The 18973-nt window shown below is 42.1% G+C and overlaps 1 protein-coding gene across 1 annotated transcript in view; it reads left to right on the top strand.

The window, feature by feature from the left end:
• Positions 1 to 14328: 14328 nt before the first annotated feature.
• LOC126215024 (guanine nucleotide-binding protein subunit alpha-11-like) overlaps positions 14329 to 18973 on the top strand; it is a 199675-nt gene continuing 195030 nt past the window's right edge. The window contains exon 1 of the mRNA XM_049941646.1: positions 14329 to 14490. Coding sequence (XP_049797603.1) covers positions 14355 to 14490 — 136 coding nt within the window. The 5' untranslated portion in view covers positions 14329 to 14354. The remainder of the gene's footprint in view (positions 14491 to 18973) is intronic.

The following is an 18973-nucleotide window of genomic DNA, read 5'->3' as shown; positions in this document are numbered from 1 at the left end:
TTGCCATTATCAGGTCATTCCGTAGACAATATCTGATACAGCAAATCTCTTATACATTTATGTCTACATCCATAGTCTCCAAACCTCTGTAAAATGCACGCAGACAGCTCTTAATGTTTCTCATTGTACCAAGGATTGTGGTTTCTTCCCAATCCATTGACAAGCGGAGCATGGGAAAAGTAATGCATAAAAGCCTTTGTGTAAGCTGTTATTAGTCTAATCTTGTCTTCACAGTGCTTATCAGTAAACTCCCAATTTTTTAAGGAATCAAACTCCATGTACAAAACAGCTTCCAATGCCTGATTACTTTAGAAATGAGTTAACGTGATGAATATTTGATGTAAAGGATGTAAATGAAAAAAAGTTTAGAAACTGCTTGATATTATGCTTACAGTTGGTTAGATCTCACTAAGTGCACTTAATTCTGAAACACTGGATGAATACAGTCTGGGTAATTCGCACTCTATTTTACACAAAATCCAGTTTTTCACATATCTAAATATTTGTGAACTGTGTGTCGTACAGTGATACAGTTTTGCAGGTACATTCAGTTGTATATGTAGATATTGTTTACAAACTGTATTGTGAATAGAGTCAGAAGTAAAAAGTAATAAATTAAAATGTCTGCCTGATGCCGAAGTTTGACTACATGAACTGGGAAAATTTGGGAAACAATAAACTTCTTTCCTTTCATCATTTTATGTTAGGTATCATTGAGAAAAAGTTTTGTGAAGGTTTGAAATTATGTTTAAAGTTTGCTGGAAGGGCTTCTCATTCTCAGATACTGGATGAATCAAGTCCAAATATATGCACGCCATCAGTTATGAATCCTCAAGACAAACAAACTGTTTCTAACTCTAATACTTGTCTCAGTGTACTAAAACTTTTAACAGTTAATTATAGCTCTTCAAGTGTAGATTATGACAACATTTCAAATTTTCAGATTCAGTCAATAATGATGCAATATATCGAACATCAAATTTTTGTTGCCTTTGGAAGCTGTTAGACAGGCAACCTACAACTTGTGTTGTGTTCAGGATAGTTGTTTAGTAATATAGGTGTGAGCAGTACATAAAGGGGCTGCAGTATATCTCTAGATACTTTATACTGGTTCTCAAAACTCTTTTGGTATGCTTTTGCATGACATTTGGCATCTGTCTTCAAGTGTCTCTCAGTTATGTTTATTCAGAATGTTTGTGATGCTGTCTTGTGAATAATAGAACCTTGTGACCATTTGTGTTGCCCTTCTATATATATATATTTTTTTATGTTCAGTATCCCCTTGCAAAGTTGCTGACTTGTTTTTAAGTCTCGCGTGTATTCATCTTCACTGTTATTCTTCAGCTAGTTAACAAGTTCTTTCAGATGTAAATAATGACATCACACAACACATATGTGCTCACTAACTTAGTTCATATGTACTTGTTGCTTTAGACATATGAAGATCTGCTTTTAGTTGACAACTTTGACAGTTAATATTATTCTGGTCAACAGCTCACAAACAAAATGGCGCAAGTGGCAACACAGACAATTAACATAGCAGTAACTTTGCTCACTGAACACTAACCAATGAACACACTCAGTAACATGAAGGTGGTACTGATTTTAAAGCTTTCTCCTGACACAGTGACCGAATGTTCACCGACAGCTGACTGACACGGTACATTAAATTTTGACCACCAAATGCTGACTGAATGTGTGTTTAATGCCAACATAAATATGTGTGTAGTACAAAAATTACAAAACGGTAAAATACTCAATAATTACATCTTGAATAATAATATAACAGGTAGCAAAATTAAAAAAAAAAAAAAAAAAAAAAAGCAAAGTGAAGTCATGTTGATTAGCTAAAAGCTGTACTAAAAAAATGGCAAAACGATACATACTATTTTATGAAGTGAAAGTTTTAATGTGTACTGGGGTTTCCAAAGAATGTCAAGAATTTTCTGGAAAGTTAAATTTTCTAATTGCAATATTTTATAAACTAGCATGTTATTCTAGGAAAGTTATACATTTTTGGAACCAGAAAAATTGGGGCTACAAGTTGATAACACATGAATTTTGACACGATTATATTTTAAGATACAAACATTCCAGAATACAATAGCTTTGAATACTAATAATTTTTTAAACATACCATTTTTGGAAAAATATGATTTTCATGGAAAGGAGAATGAAGACTTCAATTTATGTGAATCTTAGAACAATTAATTATTAACAGGGTCAAATTTTGAAGAGCATATGGTTTTTGTGAATCATCATAAATTTACAACATTTCATCGAAGAAAATGTTTCCTTAAAAACTGATTATATGATTATTATCAGTCATCTGATAACTTAGACTGAATAATAAAGTTTAAAGAAATACAGCATGGATAAGGATTTAACAGTTTTTGTATTCATAGTATATGCATTACATGTATAGTAGAAAACAACAACAGAAAAATATATTTAATGAGTGGAATTGTAGCAAGTGGAGGTATTCCACATTGCCAATTGTTTCAGTAGCTGACTTGTGCAGACTTAAAAACCTACCAAGGGTAAACCTCTTGACAGAATAAAATGCAGTAACATACTCCATAGGACTATGTCACACAATCAAATGTTGCAACATACATACTCTACATTGTGCTTAGGAATAGAAGCTGGAATCCTAATACATTTGGAGGCATATAATAAACAATCTTGCTTATTTCAATGGGTTAAACATTAAATCATGCATGAAAACTTCACAGAAACACACTGAAAGATGGTAGTCAATGATATTGTAAAACTAGAAACACCTCATTTAAAATGAATAGCAGCCAGATGGAATATACTGTTTCATGTAGCAGTGTACATCATTTGGTGCAAGCGTATATTGTCAAACAAGTTTTAAGTGAGCTTGGGACAACTCAGAATTATACAAGTTAGAAATATGCTGGGAAAACAACTGATCACTAAATATAAATTCCTTTCTGTACTTCCTTGCCAAGGAAACATGGGAAGAAGTTTACAAAATCAAAGTCATCAATGAAAAGCTTAAGGCATCCACTAATATTTTCATCTTTTCAGTACATGTGTACAATTAGATACTGATACTGGACAAGTTAGTTTGTTATAATGCTGGTACTATAACAGGACCAAGATCAATAAATAGCAGTAAAGCCATTGGATACATTATAAGTTTACAACATGAAGCAGTGTACACAACTAAAAATTCTAAAACACAGAGGCTACGATGCAAGAATAAGATACTATAACAATATGAAAATACAAGAATAAGACAGTACTGAGACAACTGTATTACATAGGCCCTCATGTGGTAACTTCTTGTAAAGTGTTTTCCCTGCTAGTAGAGGTCCATCTTGCCTCAGTTTTGTTTTTGCACATTAATTATGCAGTTCCACATTCTGTTATGTATTATATTCATTAACTCTATATTTTTATACACTACACTTCTTAGTTACCATATTATGGCTTATGTGTATAGTTGTCTCATTAGCAATGGCTTGTTCTTGTACTGTCACATTATTGTATTGTAGCCTATGTGTTTTAGAATTCCTTACTATATACAAGGCCCCCGGAGTAGACAACGTTCCATTAGAACTACTGACAGCCTTGGGAGAGCCAGTCCTGACAAAACTCTACCATCTGGTGAGCAAGATGTATGAGACAGGCGAGATACCCTCAGACTTCAAGAAGAATATAATAATTCCGATCCCAAAGAAAGCAGGTGTTGACAGATGAGAACATTACCGAACTATCAGTTTAATAAGTCACAGCTGCAAAATACTGACCCGAATTCTTTACTGACGAATGGAAAAACTGATAGAAGCCAACCTTGGGGAAGATCAGTATGGATTCCGTAGAAATGTTGGAACACGTGAGGCAATACTGACCCTGCGACTTCTCTTAGAAGAAAGATTAAGGAAAGGCAAACCTACGTTTCTAGCATTTGTAGACTTAGAGAAAGCTTTTGACAATGTTGACTGGAATACTCTCTTTCAAATTCTGAAGGTGGCAGGGGTAAAATACAGGGAGCGACAGGCTATTTACAATTTGTACAGAAACCAGATGGCAGTTGTAAGAGTCGAGGGGCATGAAAGGGAAGCAGTGGTTGGGAAGGGAGTGAGACAGGGTTGTAGCCTCTCCCCGATGTTATTCAATCTGTATATTGAGCAAGCAGTAAAGGAAACAAAAGAAAAATTCTGAGTAGGTATTAAAGTCCATGGAGAGGAAATAAAACGTTGAGGTTCACTGATGACATTGTAATTCTATCAGAGACAGCAGAGGACTTGGAAGAGCAGCTGAACGGATGGACAATGTCTTGAAAGGAACATATAAGACAAACATCAACAAAAGCAAAACAAGAATGATGGAATGTAGTCGAATTAAATCGGATGATGCTGAGGGAATTAAATTAGGAAATGAGACGCGTAAAGTAGTAAAGGAGTTTCGCTATTTGGGGAACAAAATAACTGATGATGGTTGAAGTAGAGGGGATATAAAATGTAGACTGGCAATGGCAAGGAAAGCGTTTCTGAAGAAGAAAAATTTGTTAACATCGAGTATAGATTTAAATGTCAGGAAGTCGTTTCTGAAAGTATTTGTATGGAGTGTAGCCATGTATGGAAGTGAAACATGGACGATAAATAGTTCGGACAAGAAGAGAATAGAAGCTTTCAAAATGTGGTGCTACAGAAAAATGCTAAAGATTAGATGGGTAGACCACATAACTAATGAGGAGGTATTGAATACAATTGGGGAGAAGAGGAGCTTGTGGCACAACTTGACTAGAAGAAGGGATCGGTTGGTAGGACACGTTCTGAGACATCGAGGGATCACCAATTTAGTATTGGAGGGCAGCGTGGAGGGTAAAAATCGTAAAGGGAGACCAAGAGACGAATACACTAAGCAGATTCAGAAGGATGTAGGTTGCAGTAGGTACTGGGAGATGGAGCTTGCACAGGATATATTAGCATGGAGAGCTGCATCAAACCAGTCTCAGGACTGAAGACCACAACAACAACAACAACAACATACAGTGGTTAATGTTGTACACTTGTAACGTACTACATGATTTTATTCTGTTGTATTACTATACTTTCTTAAATCATCTAAAACATAGTCTTATAGTAACACTATCGTTACGAACTGACTTGATAATATCTAATTGTACCCATGTACAGAAAAGATGTAAAGGGACAACAAATAAATCTAGAACAAATAATTTCTGTTCGCAATATTGTAACTTAACTTCATAATCACGAACAGCAGACCAGTGGGGGACGGAACATACACCAGAAAATGAAACTCTGGTGCCAGCTTATGATATGCACAATTTGATTTAATAAATTAACAAGCCAACTAATACATTCTTAAAATTTGAAAACTTGCACTTTCTTGTCAGTGACCTATTACTACTCCACAATGATTCTCAAAGGTTTAAAAATAAAAATCGGACACGAAGTTATATTTAGTCTGACATGGTTCCCTAAAAGCCAGACTATCTATATTAAATAGAAATAGCCAGTTGGGTATTTTCAGTCGTTTATTAGTAATCAATTACTGTCAATTTTTTGCCATATCTACCTTAAACGTGATAAAAAATAAAAGCTGTAAATGGCCTTATAATCTGTAAATTACGATAGAAACTAACAGGGAAACCACGCAACGCATCTCCCCTCATATTTAATGAACCAGCATTTCACATTTGCAATGGCGTATTAACCTGTAATCTTGAAATGTTAATAAGTTAAATATGTTGCCTAGATAAACGTACTCCCGAAACTTCATTACTCTACATTAACTATTTTCGGTGTTGCGATTTTTTTCCACCAATATATTTCACCTTGTTAGTTTAGCTGTAAATGTTTTATTTTTTATTATTTTACGTTGCCATATTTCCACCGACAAAAAGTCAAATCGTACAGCTTTAACCTCAGTTGGCAGACAATTGAAGACGGTTGAAATTTTTTCCGCGAAAATCTACTTGCAACGTTTTGAGAATCAGTGAATGAATAATTTCGTTTCCCTACTGATGGTTGTAGTGACCGTGAAGACAGGATGCGAGCAGTGACGCCTGAGATGCAACTGGCTAAGCAGACACCTTCAGCTGACATGTTGAGGTTGGCGCGCCACATCCATCAGACACGTAATATCTCGCCGGCTCAGTAGTTGGAAACTCCCCATCGCGGCCCCATAAGGTTTAGTGGTAAGATGGCCCAGTAGAACACAGATCAAGCATGAAAACAGGAAGAAGGTGTACTCAACTGTGAAAAAAAGGCCAAATTGAAACAGTGAACGGTCCAGAAACAAGAACTACAACGAAGAGGAACCAAAGACAACCGCGGCGTCGTGGTTAAGTGGTCATTGTGCGGGACTGGGAAGCGAGCGAGCCATATTCCCAACTCCCTCGTGTTAATTATTTTATTTTCTTTTTTTCACATCATATGAACTGTCGGCCGTCAGACACTGAAATATTTGTTCTCTTTCTGTAGTCTTGGCAGTTGCCATACTATGCATTAGAAAATGAGTCATGTGGTAAGAATACGTTACTGTCGCAGGTAAACGTGTTGAATAGTGAGAGCAGACGAAATACCACACAGACGTCTCACAGAAATGAAAACAACAAATAAACGCGTTTGAACTATGTTACAACAAAGGAATTCGAGAGTCAAAACTTCCAAAACGGAACGAAAGTTCAAAACCGTGAAAAACTTGTTTTGACCGGGCATTTAAAAAAATGAAATGAGTGTATGGCACTGTTAGCCGGGGGAGTTCGGCAGCCGTATTGCAAGTCAATTTTAGTTGACGCCACTTCGGCGACTTGCGACTCAATGAAGATGATAATGATGGAGACACAACACCCAGTCCCCTGCCGGGTAACGAACGCTGGCTCACTGCGTGGTTGGCGGTAACGCTACCGCTACGCTACGCAGGCGGACACTGAGCATAAAGAAACTGTTTGACTTTGATGCTGTGTTCATTTGTTGCAGCTTTATTTATTTATTTTTTTTATTTGGCCTTTGAGTGTGTACTCAATTTAGCCATCGGCAACACATAGTGACAATGTACACATAATTGAATAAACAAATACAGAAATGCATATTTACAAGAATAAAAAGCTTAACTGTTACAGTTTTGTACATAATGTTTTAAAAAATGAATTGAATTGGAAAATAATTAAAAGTGTCTTGGCTTACAATTCACACCAATTCTGAAATATCTGCAGCTTATGTGATAAATTATTATGATTTAATCATTTCCTTGGGAGTGATCATATTCGCATTCATTTGAACACCTAAATCGAGCAAGGAGGCGTGTCTCACTCACTCACCAGGTGTACAAATTAGGTGCGTCGGTAAGAGATTCCTATCATATGAGACACGTACTGCCGCGTGTGACGCACCAGACGTGTTTTCCGGTGGAGGATTCAGTTGACTGGTCGCCTTGTCATCAAACGCTTGTGGTTCCCATTTGAAAGCCACTTCCTTTTGGCTGCTGGAAATGGAGCGTCGTGTGGCTACGGCCTCCCGTCGGGTAGGCCGGTCGCCTGGTGCAAGTCTTTCGAGTTGGCGCCACTTCGGCGACTTGCGCGTCGATGGGGGATGAGATGATAAAACAACACCCAGTCCCTGAGCGGAGAAAATCTCCGACCCAGCCGGGAATCGTACCCGGGCCCCTTTGCACGGCATTCCCTCGCGCTGACCACTCAGCTGTCGGGGCGGACTTTTTGGGCGCTAACGGAGTAGTTGTCCGGATGAACTGTCATTAAAGGTCCCTGCCGTACACCTCGGTGTTGAAGAGGGACGTTACACCACGACACAGACACAAATTTAAATACATCGAACAACGAAAAACAAAAGAAGAAGGAAGGAAACGTTGGTACGAAGGAGATTTGAACATGTCTCGTCCGCATGGCACTCGTTGATCCATACACTCAGTTTCTTATTACAGAGGGCAGAAAACCTTAAAAGCGCACATGCTGAGCTACCGTGCAGGCTACCACGCCTGCTCAATATTCCATTTCTTGTTCTTGAACGGTGCACTGTTTCTATTTTTTTTTTTTTTCGCAGTCCGGTACACTTTATTCCTGTTTCCATGCTTGATCTGTGTTCAGTTTTTGGCGGGCTGTCCGCTGAGCCCTCTTACCCCTAAATCTGAGGGGGTGCGATGGGGAGTCTCCCTTGTGAGCGCACAGTCTTCTTCCTAGCATAATCTAATGACAGAAAAGACGGTAAACAACATAAAAAGTTATCTATTTTTCTAGAGGAAAGGAAAAAAAATATTTTTTTGTGATTGTGGCGGCGGGGGAGTGGGGGGGGGGGGGGGGGGGGGGGGGTTCAAATGGCTCTCAGCACTATGGGACTTAACTTCTGAGGTCATCAGTCCCCTAGAACTTGGAACTACTTAAACCTAACTAACCTAAGGACATCACACACATCCATGCCCAAGGCAGGATTCGAACCTGCGACCGTAGCGGTCGCGCGGTTCCAAACTGTAGCGCCTAGAACCGCTCGTCCACTCCGGCTGGCGAGGGGGGGGGGGGGGGGGGGGTTAGTTGGCATCGGATCGGCTGACATGAACATTCTACCTTGCCTCGTTCGCTCTGCGCATACTGTGGTTGTGACATTTTGTGTTGGGTTTGTTCGGCCTACGAAGAAAAACATTGGGTAAAAACATAAGAGTAGCAATGGCCAGTATGTCTATACATCCTTATGGTATATCTCCTTTTACCTCCCATCCTTATGTCGCGCTTACAACATTAGCTCGGAATGGGACTTTGAGCGTTCTCATCGCTAAGAAGCCTAACAAAATCCGGACAGACTGCAGTTGTGCATATTTAGCGGAACACAGCCATAAAAACCAGGACACGTCCGGCTAAAACTGCACACCTAGCAACCGTATCACATACCAATGCACTACTTCATCAAGTTTCAGTTTGCAATGAGTCCTTACTAATCGCATTATAATGTCTGGAATTTCATCCAATTTCTCTTTCGTCTCGGATATCTTCATCTGTTTGTCAGACACTTCCCTGGTAGCTGAGTGATCAGCGCGATAGAATGTCATACCTAACGGCGCCGGTTCAATTCCCGGCTGGGTTGGAGATTTTCTCTGATCAGGGAGTGGGTGTTGCGTTCTCCTTATCATCATCATTTCATCCCCATAGACACGCAAGTCGCCGAAGTGGCGTCAACTCGAAAGACTTGCACCAGCCGAACGGTCTATCCGCTGGGAGGCCCTAGCCACTCGGCATTTCCATTTATTTGTCAGACACTTCGCTTTGTACCTTAGCTATTTACTTCACCTATACACACAGCTTCTGTTGACGTGGGCAACTTCGTTTATCCTTCATTGATCTGGGTGAACTACTTCCTTCCTACTATATCCGTACCCCGAAGAATTAAACAAACCAAACCTCCGTATATAACTACAGCACACACAATCCATGAACATTCTGACACAAAAACTAGAACAACCGCAACAATACTAAAATACGCGGAACGAAAGGAAATAAATGCTGTATAGCAATCTTTCCTCACAACACCATTGTGCAACAAATTTATTTTCGCTAGGTTTGAAAAATTTGAAAACAAAATCCAAGCGTTCGAATCTGTTATCAGGCAAAGAAAGCAACGTTTAATGTGTACTCATTTACAGATTTGGATTGATGTTTTAAAACTTACGTGTCTTCCAGTGTAGGTAGCTTTTATTAGTTTCGGCTTTTAGCTTCGGATGGCTGTATTCTTCGTTCCTTCCTGTTTTCCTTCAGTTATCACCGACTTGGCTGGGGAAAAGATGGCACAATACATGAATTCGTGTTTGTCCACAATATGGCACATAATAATTATCTTACATAAACATGTATTTACTGTACATACTAAATTGTAATATATATCAGACTTTGTTCCTATATTACCGTTCACTACATGTCCCCTGTCACCCAATAAAAGCTAATATTTTGAGTGATTAGCAAGAGTAATACATCTGGGATTCTATATAATTATATCTTACTGTGCAAATTTAATGCAAAGAAATTATTACACTTGATGCATTTTAATATTACAGTACACTCACCAATTTATTAACAACACGGCAAGCAAATCAATATGACTGTTCTATAAAACGGTACGGACAGTTTAATGGGCCGCGGTAACAAAAGTTCTACGCACCATCGACCAGCGATATCTCGTGCAATATTGGTCGCTCCATGGGTCGCTCACTTCGACTCCGCCACAGGCGAACGATCTACGTGGCAATTTCAAGCAGAATTTCGAACGCTATGTTTCCGTCTCGTGAGGTTCTTATGTGGAAAGTAAACTCCTATGTTTAGCTACAGTGCCAATAGATCCTCATATGTCGACCAAGACATGAAAAAAAAACGAGAATTGAGATTTATTAAACCCGTAATGGAGTGCTTTTCTTGGGAAGTAAAGCTGCGTTACAGAATACATAAAACGTTTCATTGATCCCAAGTGTACTGTGTACATATCTCCATCCTGCATTTCGTAAATGTGCGGCATCTTAAGAGTCCTCAATTCCTGTTTAATTTATAAGTAGCGCACAGTTATTTACAGTCTTCATGAGTATTAAGATTATTATCAAGAGGAGGCCTACTGCCTGTGTCTATATTTTTCTTGCAAATTATGCGAGGGAGAGTTATATCATATGAAATGAAACTATGGTTATAGAATGAGCTTTCCCTAAATATTTAAATTAGACTGTCTTAAACATTTAAATCAGAATGTCAACGTAATGTTACGTCATTCTGTAATAATAATGGTAACCAGCAATGCTGCTATTGGCGACATTTCTGTAGAGACTGCAAAACAAATTGTGTATATACTCGAAATTACTCTATAAGATTTATGAATGAAAAAAGAATAAACCAACAAAGTACTGTATTAGGGCACTAGTAAGCATTACAAAGCCCACTTGGTGTTAGTGAAGAATGTACGGTTTCGAAACAAGTTTAATAAATTACGATTCCTATTTCTCTAAATTTATTTTTTACAAGTGTTCGTGGAGATACGGAGATCTACTGGGACTGCTGCTAAACATAGCAATTCATTATCCATAGCAGAACTCCTCGAAACAGTGGCGTTCGTAATACTCCAGGAACGTAGAATAAGAATACTAGTAGCAGTTGCGTGAAAAAAACGCTTGTGTGTGGCCTGTTCTATGTGAGCGACCAATTGCAGGGATATCGCACTGCAAGTTTCAGATTGTTCTTTCAGATTATAGTGGGATTACGAGCATTCAACGATCGATCGCTGCAATTCGCGGTTTGCCCACATTGATACGATCTACGGACAGATCGTGCCGCCTGGCGACAGATCCATTGCTCGTGCGTGGGACAGCAGCGTTAAAACTACAACTGAAAAATGTCAGCGACGGGCGCGAAGCAAATATGACATCCCTAGGGGAATGTTGAAGTAATTTTTGAAGACGAATCTATTTCTTACTGAGAAAGTGTGCGTTAGATTCTAGCTTCCATTCGCTGCAATGCGAAGCTGTTTCTTACGCATTTCGTATACCGGTTGCTCATCAGTATCACGTGCATCTTCCGCCAATTGCGAAGTCGCAGACAAATAATTGTGGAGTTCACACACATGCTATACCACATCGCCTAACGCCTCTAGTTTACTTTCGAAAGATTTCCTAAATACTCGAAAAAGATTAGCCATAAAACAATAAACCGGCAATTGAATGGTTCGGCGCCCTACTAATCGGAAACTTGCCACTGCAGCAAATGTAGCACTCAATTTTCGAGTGATAAAAATGCCACGTCCCACGCTAAAACTACGGTCATTCCTCGGAAGACACCGCAATCGTTGCAGTTTCTCTCCGCTACTGAGGGCCCTACACACACACACACCAATCAACCAACCAACAAACTGGTTCCAGAATGAGATTTTCACTCTGCAGTGGAGTGTGTGCTGATATGAAACTTCCTGGAAGATTAAAACTGTGTGCCCGACCGAGACTCGAACTCGGGACCTTTGCCTTTCGCGGGCAAGTGCTCTACCATCTGAGCTACCGAAGCACGACCCACGCCCGGTCCTCACAGCTTTAACAAACTGGTTGTTTGTAGCTCTGATGACCAACCACCGACCAACTTTTTATATCAGCAGTTGGTTGGGTCGACCACCCCACAATTTCACCCTATCCCCACCACTATTTCAGCCTACAAATCTCGCCATGTATAGCGCTGTCATGCACCAGCTCCTTAACCTTACCAATTTTCTTTCCCTCCATCACTCTGCTATCTTTGTTTCCCTTGACCTCCAGAAGGCCTACGATCGTGTCTGGCATCCTGGGTTCCTCTTCAAACTTCACACCTATGCTCTCCCTATCAATTTAGTCCATCTCGTTGCTTCCTTCCTCTCCCTTCGTCCCTCCTATGTCCCTATCCACAATTCCGACTCTCATACTTTCTATTCCTTTGCCGGGATGCCCCAAGGCTCCGTACTTCCCACTCTCCTCCATCTCCTGTACACTGCTGATATGGTCAAACCTCCCCTGTCTGTTCATCTCCTCCAATTTGCTGATGACACTGCGTTCCTAGCCCTTTATCCTACCCTTCAATGGTCCCACTGTACCCTCCAAACCCACCTTGACCAGTTCACCACTTGGCACAACCAGTGGTTACTTCGGATCATCCCCTCCAAGACCCAGGCTATCATCATAGGCTCCATCAACCGCTCCTTCCATGGTTTCTACCTAACCATTTATGGCCATCCTATCCACCTACCCTCAAATACCTTGGTCTCACCCTCGACTGCCACCTCACCTGAACTCCCCATCTCCTTACAATCCAACACAAAGCCCACAACAGACTCCGCCTCCCGAATCTCCTGTCCGGTCGGACATGGGGACTGCATCCTTCCACCATCCTTCACACCTACAAATCCTTGATTCGCCCCATCCTTTGTTATGCCAGCGTCACTTGGATTTCCGCCCCTCCCATGTTCTATAAAGCCCTCCAAATCCCAGAACATCACGCACTCCGCTTCACCTTCCGTATCTGCCTCCCGTCTGCCACACACATCCTCTACGACCTCATCCCCTTCCCCCACCTTCTCCTTTTCCTTGACCACGTCTGCACCCTGTATATTGTCTGCCAACTTGTTCCCCTCCACCCCCTGGTGTCCTCCTTCCTCTCCATCCCCAACCCATTGCCGCACCTTTACCGTTGTGTCCCACCTTCTCTCCATCTCCACACCCTCCACCTTCTTTCCCAACGCAACTTCCAGCATCTACCCATCCCGGATGATGAGCTTCGCCTTGACGTCTACTCCTGCTCAGCACTCCCTCTCCCCTCCCCTCCCTTCTCCTGAGCGGCTTTCCCCTCCTACTCCCCCTCCCTCTCTCGTGCTCCCCTTCAGTGTCTCTGCACTCCCTCCTGTCTTGTCTTCCCTCTTCATCTCCCGCTCTGCCAATCTCCTGACCCTTGTTGCGAGGGGACTTATGACCTAAGATGTTGAGTCCCATAGTGCTCAGAGCCATTTGAACCATTTGAACCCTTGTTGCGCCTCCTGCCCCATTTTTCTCCTCTTCCTGCCAAGCCTCCAATGCACCTTCCTCCCCTCTTTTTCCCTCCTCTCCAGCCTCCAGTCCCTCGGCAGGTCCCTACCAGCAGTTCTTTATTCTTCATTTCTCCATTGTTTCCAGTGCTTTTTTTTAAGTGTCTTGCGATTCACCTTCGATGATGCGAACTTTCTGAACAGCACGGCGGCGAGCTGGTATGACGTGGGCATACAATAATAGCCACAGCGTCTACAAAAATGCATCGACAGAAATGGTGATTATGTCGAAAAATAGCTAAATGTTCATTCACAAGTCATGTGATTTGTATGTATTTGACGATGCTGGTGCTGATTCCGCATATAATAGTTGACTATGCCACTATGGCTGCAGTGCATTAGGACTTTGATTTTATGAGACAGATCTGATGATGGTCATTAAAGACCGAAACCGGTAATCTGTCAAACAGAACAAAATTGTGACCATAGACGGAAATTAAAGGAATCTTATTAAATGTTCATTGTAGAAATAAACAGCTCTATGTACTTAGAAAGAAATAGGAGACCTTACTTTTGGGATTAGCCTCGCATCTCCGTATTTGGATTCGCATGCCTGTACCAGTTTCTTTGGCGCTACAGTGTAGAAACTCTGCTTTTTACGTGACCCCGATGTCGATTAGCGCGGGAGAGACAGGGAAGTGCGCCGTCTATATGTACGTGTGATCTAAGGCTGAGGGGAAGAGAGGGAGGGCGGAAGGCGCGCTCGAGGAAGCGGTCGGCGAACGTCCTGCGGTCTCTTCTGCCAGCCGAGGCGGCCCGGGCAGAGGCAGTGAGCGCGCCATGGAGGACGACGGCTGCTGCTACCGCGACGCGCTCAGCATCTTCCTGGCCAACCGGCGACTCACCATCGAGGTGCAGCGCGAGCGAGAGCTCTACCGCCGGCTGCGAGCCCGCGACGTCAAGACGCTGCTGCTGGGTGAGTTACGCCGAGCTGACACACGGGCCGTGCTGTCGAACGTTAACGTTCGGCGTGCCAAGTTCAACGTGCTGCTGGACGCTCAGGAACGATGCGACTCGTGCATACGGTACGTGGGCCCCGACGTCGTATACGCGATCGCAGCGCACTCCAGCGGCAGTTGAGGGATGTTTCTAGTTCGTAAATCACACTGTTTACTCAACGGGCCAGCGTAAAATTCCCACGTTAGCTCAATTAAAGCGTACATTTCCTCCATCGTCCACGAAAAGGAAAATACTATGTCCAATCTGTACTTACAGATTGGAAAATTGCGCAGGTCGCACCAGTGTATAAGAAGGGTAGTAGGAGTAAACCATCGAACTACAGACCTATATCATTGATGTCGGTTTGCAGTAGGGTTTCGGAGCATATACTGTATTTAAACATTATGAATCACCTCGAAGGGAACGATCTATTGATACGTAATCAGCACGGTTTCAGAAAACATCGTTCTTGTGCAACGCAGCTGGCTCTTTATTCGCACGAAATAATGGCCGCTATCGACAGGGGATCTCAAGTTGATTCCGTATTTCTGGATTTCCGGAAGGCTTTTGACACCGTTCCTCACAAGCGACTTCTAATCAAGCTGCGGGCCTATGGGGTATTGTCTCAGTTGTGCGACTGGATTCGTGATTTCCTGTCAGGAAGGTCGCAGTTCGTAGTAATAGACGGCAAATCATCGAGTAAAACTGAAGTGATATCAGGTGTTCCCCAGGGAAGCGTCCTGGGACCTCTGCTGTTCCTGATCTATATAAATGACCTGGGAGACAATCTGAGCACTTCTGTTAGGTTGTTTGCAGATGCTGTAATTTACCGTCTAGTAAGGTCATCCGAAGACCCGTATCAGTTGCTGTATGGTGTGGCAGGTGGCAGTTGACGCTAAATAACGAAAAGTGTGAGTTCATCCACACGAGTTCCAAAAGAAATCCGTTGGAATTCAATTACTCGATAAATAGTACAATTCTGGAGGCTGTCAATTCAACTAAGTACCTGGGTGTTAAAATTACGAACAACTTCAGTTGGAAAGACCACATAGATAATAATGTGGGGAAGGCGAGCCGAAGGTTGCGTTTCATTGGCAGGACACTTCGAAGATGCAACAAGTCCACTGAAGAGACATCTTACACTACACTCGTTCATCCTCTGTTAGAATATTGCTGCGCGGTGTGGGATCCTTACCAGGTGGGATTGACGGAGGACATCGAAAGGGTGCAAAACAGGGCATCTCGTTTTGTATTATCACGTAATAGGGGAGAGAGTGTGGCAGATATGATACGCGAGTTGGAATGGAAGTCATTAAAGCAAAGACGTTTTTCGTCGCGGCGAGATCTATTTACGAAATTTCAGTCACCAACTTTCTCTTCCGAACGCGAAAATATTTTGTTGAGCCCAACCTACATAGGTAGGAATGATCACCAAAATAAAATAAGAGAAATCAGAGCTCGAACAGAAAGGTTTAGGTGTTCGTTTTTGCCACGCGCTGTTCGGGAGTGGAATGGTAGAGAGATAGTATGATCGTGGTTCGATGAACCCTCTACCAAGCACTTAAATGTGAATTGCAGAGTAATCATGTAGATGTAGATGTAGATCAATAAGGACACAGGCTTATAAAACTTCCATTACAAACAGTGCGGTACAAATTTGGAATACTTCTCCGCGTAAGAATAATAAATAATGTTTATTATTTCATCGTTCCCACATTTTAGTAAAACCCCAAGGCCAGTCTTACTTGATCACTGTCCCTACCCAGTAGCAGAATCTTTGCAACATATGAATTACGAAGCGTAAAAGGAGCAAAATATCTTTATACAAGTAGCGCAAGCTGTCTAGTAGATTAAGCCAATCGAACAGTCACCCCTCAAAAAAAGGTGAACTTATGTTTACATAACATCAAATATTATAGTGTATACTTATATCAAACTAATAATAAAGTATCAGAACCTCATAAAAACGCGAATGTTAGGGAAAAAAATCTGGAAGTGTCCAGACACGAACCACCGCCCCGACAGTCATCTCATTCATTACAAGTCGGTGATTCTGCTCATTACGCTTTTTTTTTCTTTGTGATCTCATTTTGTTCGTTTTCGTTCGTTGCATCTGCTCGGGGCGGATGTCACAAGACATCCGTTTCAGTTCGTCGTTGATCCATTAACTCAGTTTTTTTGTTATAGGGGGCAGCTGACCCTCTGACCGAACACGCTGAGTTACCGTGCTGGCTACGCTAAACCAACAACAAATCCTTGGCTCCAATGATAGTATCTGATTCCACGCTGGAAACCTTAATCGTAGATAATTACTGATTGAAATTTAATTTTAACAAATTGTACCAAGAACAATGCGCTTTGAGTGGATCTTCAGTGTGCCAGTGCCTTCAAATAGCCTACTCTCAGAATACGCAAGTTACAATAACTCTTTTGCCACGAATATGATGTTTCTCATTATTTTATTGGAACGGATCATACAGTTAACAACGGGTTTTCCAGTGATTCTCAATTTGCTGGTGCTCAGAAACGGCATATATACATATAGGCTTGAAATGAATGCCAATATGGCGCCTCACAACTCTGTACTGAAGGGAGACGGCGTGCGTGTGACGTTGGTGGCGTTGTGCCATCTCATTGGTCAACGCTCAGACGCACGCTCAGAATATCTGACAAGCTAGGTATTGCCCTGCACGTTCGGAAAGACTCCCGAGCGTGCTATTCCTCGCTATGACGTCAGAAACTCCGCACGCTCAACGTTCGGGTGCACGGTCCGTGTGCCGACGGCTTAAGGTCGCGGGACAGCGATCCGCACACAGGGAGGTTGCGGCAATGTCGCGTACACAGAGTGCATTGGCGGAGGTGTCATTTGTACCCAGGCGATGCGTGTGAAAAGATCCGACGAAGGGTAGTTGGAGCTAGACGCATTAGGCATCCCATTTCGGAAATCGTTAGCGAATTCAGCATTCTGAGCTCCACAGTGAATAGAGTGTGCCGAGAATACCAGATTCCAGGCATTACCTCTCACTGCGGAAAAGGCTGTGCCGTGCGGTTCTATGCATTACAGTCCGGAACCGCGGGACTGCTACGGTCGCAGGTTCGAATCCTGCCTCGGGCATGGATGTGTGTGATGCCCTTAGGTTAGTTAGGTTTAAGTAGCTCTAAGTTCTAGGGGACTGATGACCTAAGATGTTAAGTCCCATAGTGCTCAGAGACATTTGAACCATTTGAATAAGGCTGTGGCCGACGGTCTTCACTTAACGACCGAGATTCATTGGAAGAATCCTAAGGAAATGCAGGCCGAAAAAAAAGGAAGTAGGTTACAGTACAGTTGTTCACCCACTGCTCGAATACTGCTCAGCAGTGTGATATCCGTACCAGATAGGGTTGATAAAAGAGACAGAGAAGATCCGACGGAGAGCAGCGTGCTTCTTTACAGGATGACTTAGTAATCGTGAAAGCGTTACAGAGATGACAGATAGATTCCAGTGGAGGACTCTGCAAGAGGGACGCTCACAAGGGAACCTCCCCATCGCACCCCCCTCAGATTTAGTTATAAATTGACACAGTGGATATGCCTTGAAAAACTGAACACAGATCAATCGAGAAAACAGGAAGAAGTTGTGTGGAACTATGAAAAAATAAGCAAAATATACAAACTGAGTAGTCCAAGTGTAAGATATGTAACATCAAGGACTATGTAAGCTGAGGAGCGCCGTGGTCCCGTGGTTAGAGTGAGCAACTGCGGAACGAGAGGTCCTTGGTTCGAGTCCTCCCTCGAGTAAAAATTTTACTTACTTTATTTTCGCAAAGTTACGATCTGACCGTTCATTCATTGACGTCTCTGTTCACTGTAATAAGTTTAGTGTCTGTGTTTTGCGACCGCACCGCAAAACCGTGCGATTAGTAGACGAAAGGACGTGCCTCTCCAATAGGAACCGAAAACATTTGATCGCAAATTCATAGGTCAACCGATTCCTCCACAGGAAAACACGTCTGATTTTTTCTATAGGACACTGGTGACGGCATGTGCGTCACATTACAGGAGTATGTTGTCGACCCACCTAACTTGCACACTTGGCGAATGGGTAAAAAGATTCTTCTACCTTGCCCGATTTAGGTTTTCTTGTGGATGTGATAATCACTCCCAAAAAAGTGACGAAAACATAAGAGTTTGTCACATAAACCGCAACAAATGAATGCAACAGTTTCACAGTCGCACCGTTTTGCCTATGCTCTGTCAAAACATGTTTTTTACGTTTTAAAATGTTGAAAGGTGGCTACACTGAGCCACAGCGCCAGAGATCGCTAGAGAGCATTGTTCCGCCGCCTCCACTGGCAGTGATTATTGAGATGTGCTAGAAGTCAGTGCTTGGGGAGAGCTCGTAGTAGTCAGTTCGTGTTGAGATGTGCTTGCTGAGATGTGATACTGAAAAATTCTTGTTGAGATGTTGTAATAGCGA

The sequence above is a fragment of the Schistocerca nitens genome, chromosome 12 (genome assembly GCF_023898315.1).
Source record: "Schistocerca nitens isolate TAMUIC-IGC-003100 chromosome 12, iqSchNite1.1, whole genome shotgun sequence".
NCBI classification, from domain to species: Eukaryota; Metazoa; Arthropoda; class Insecta; order Orthoptera; family Acrididae; genus Schistocerca; species Schistocerca nitens.
The sequence above is the reverse complement of the archived record's forward strand: the minus strand, read 5'-3'. Positions and strand labels throughout refer to the sequence as shown.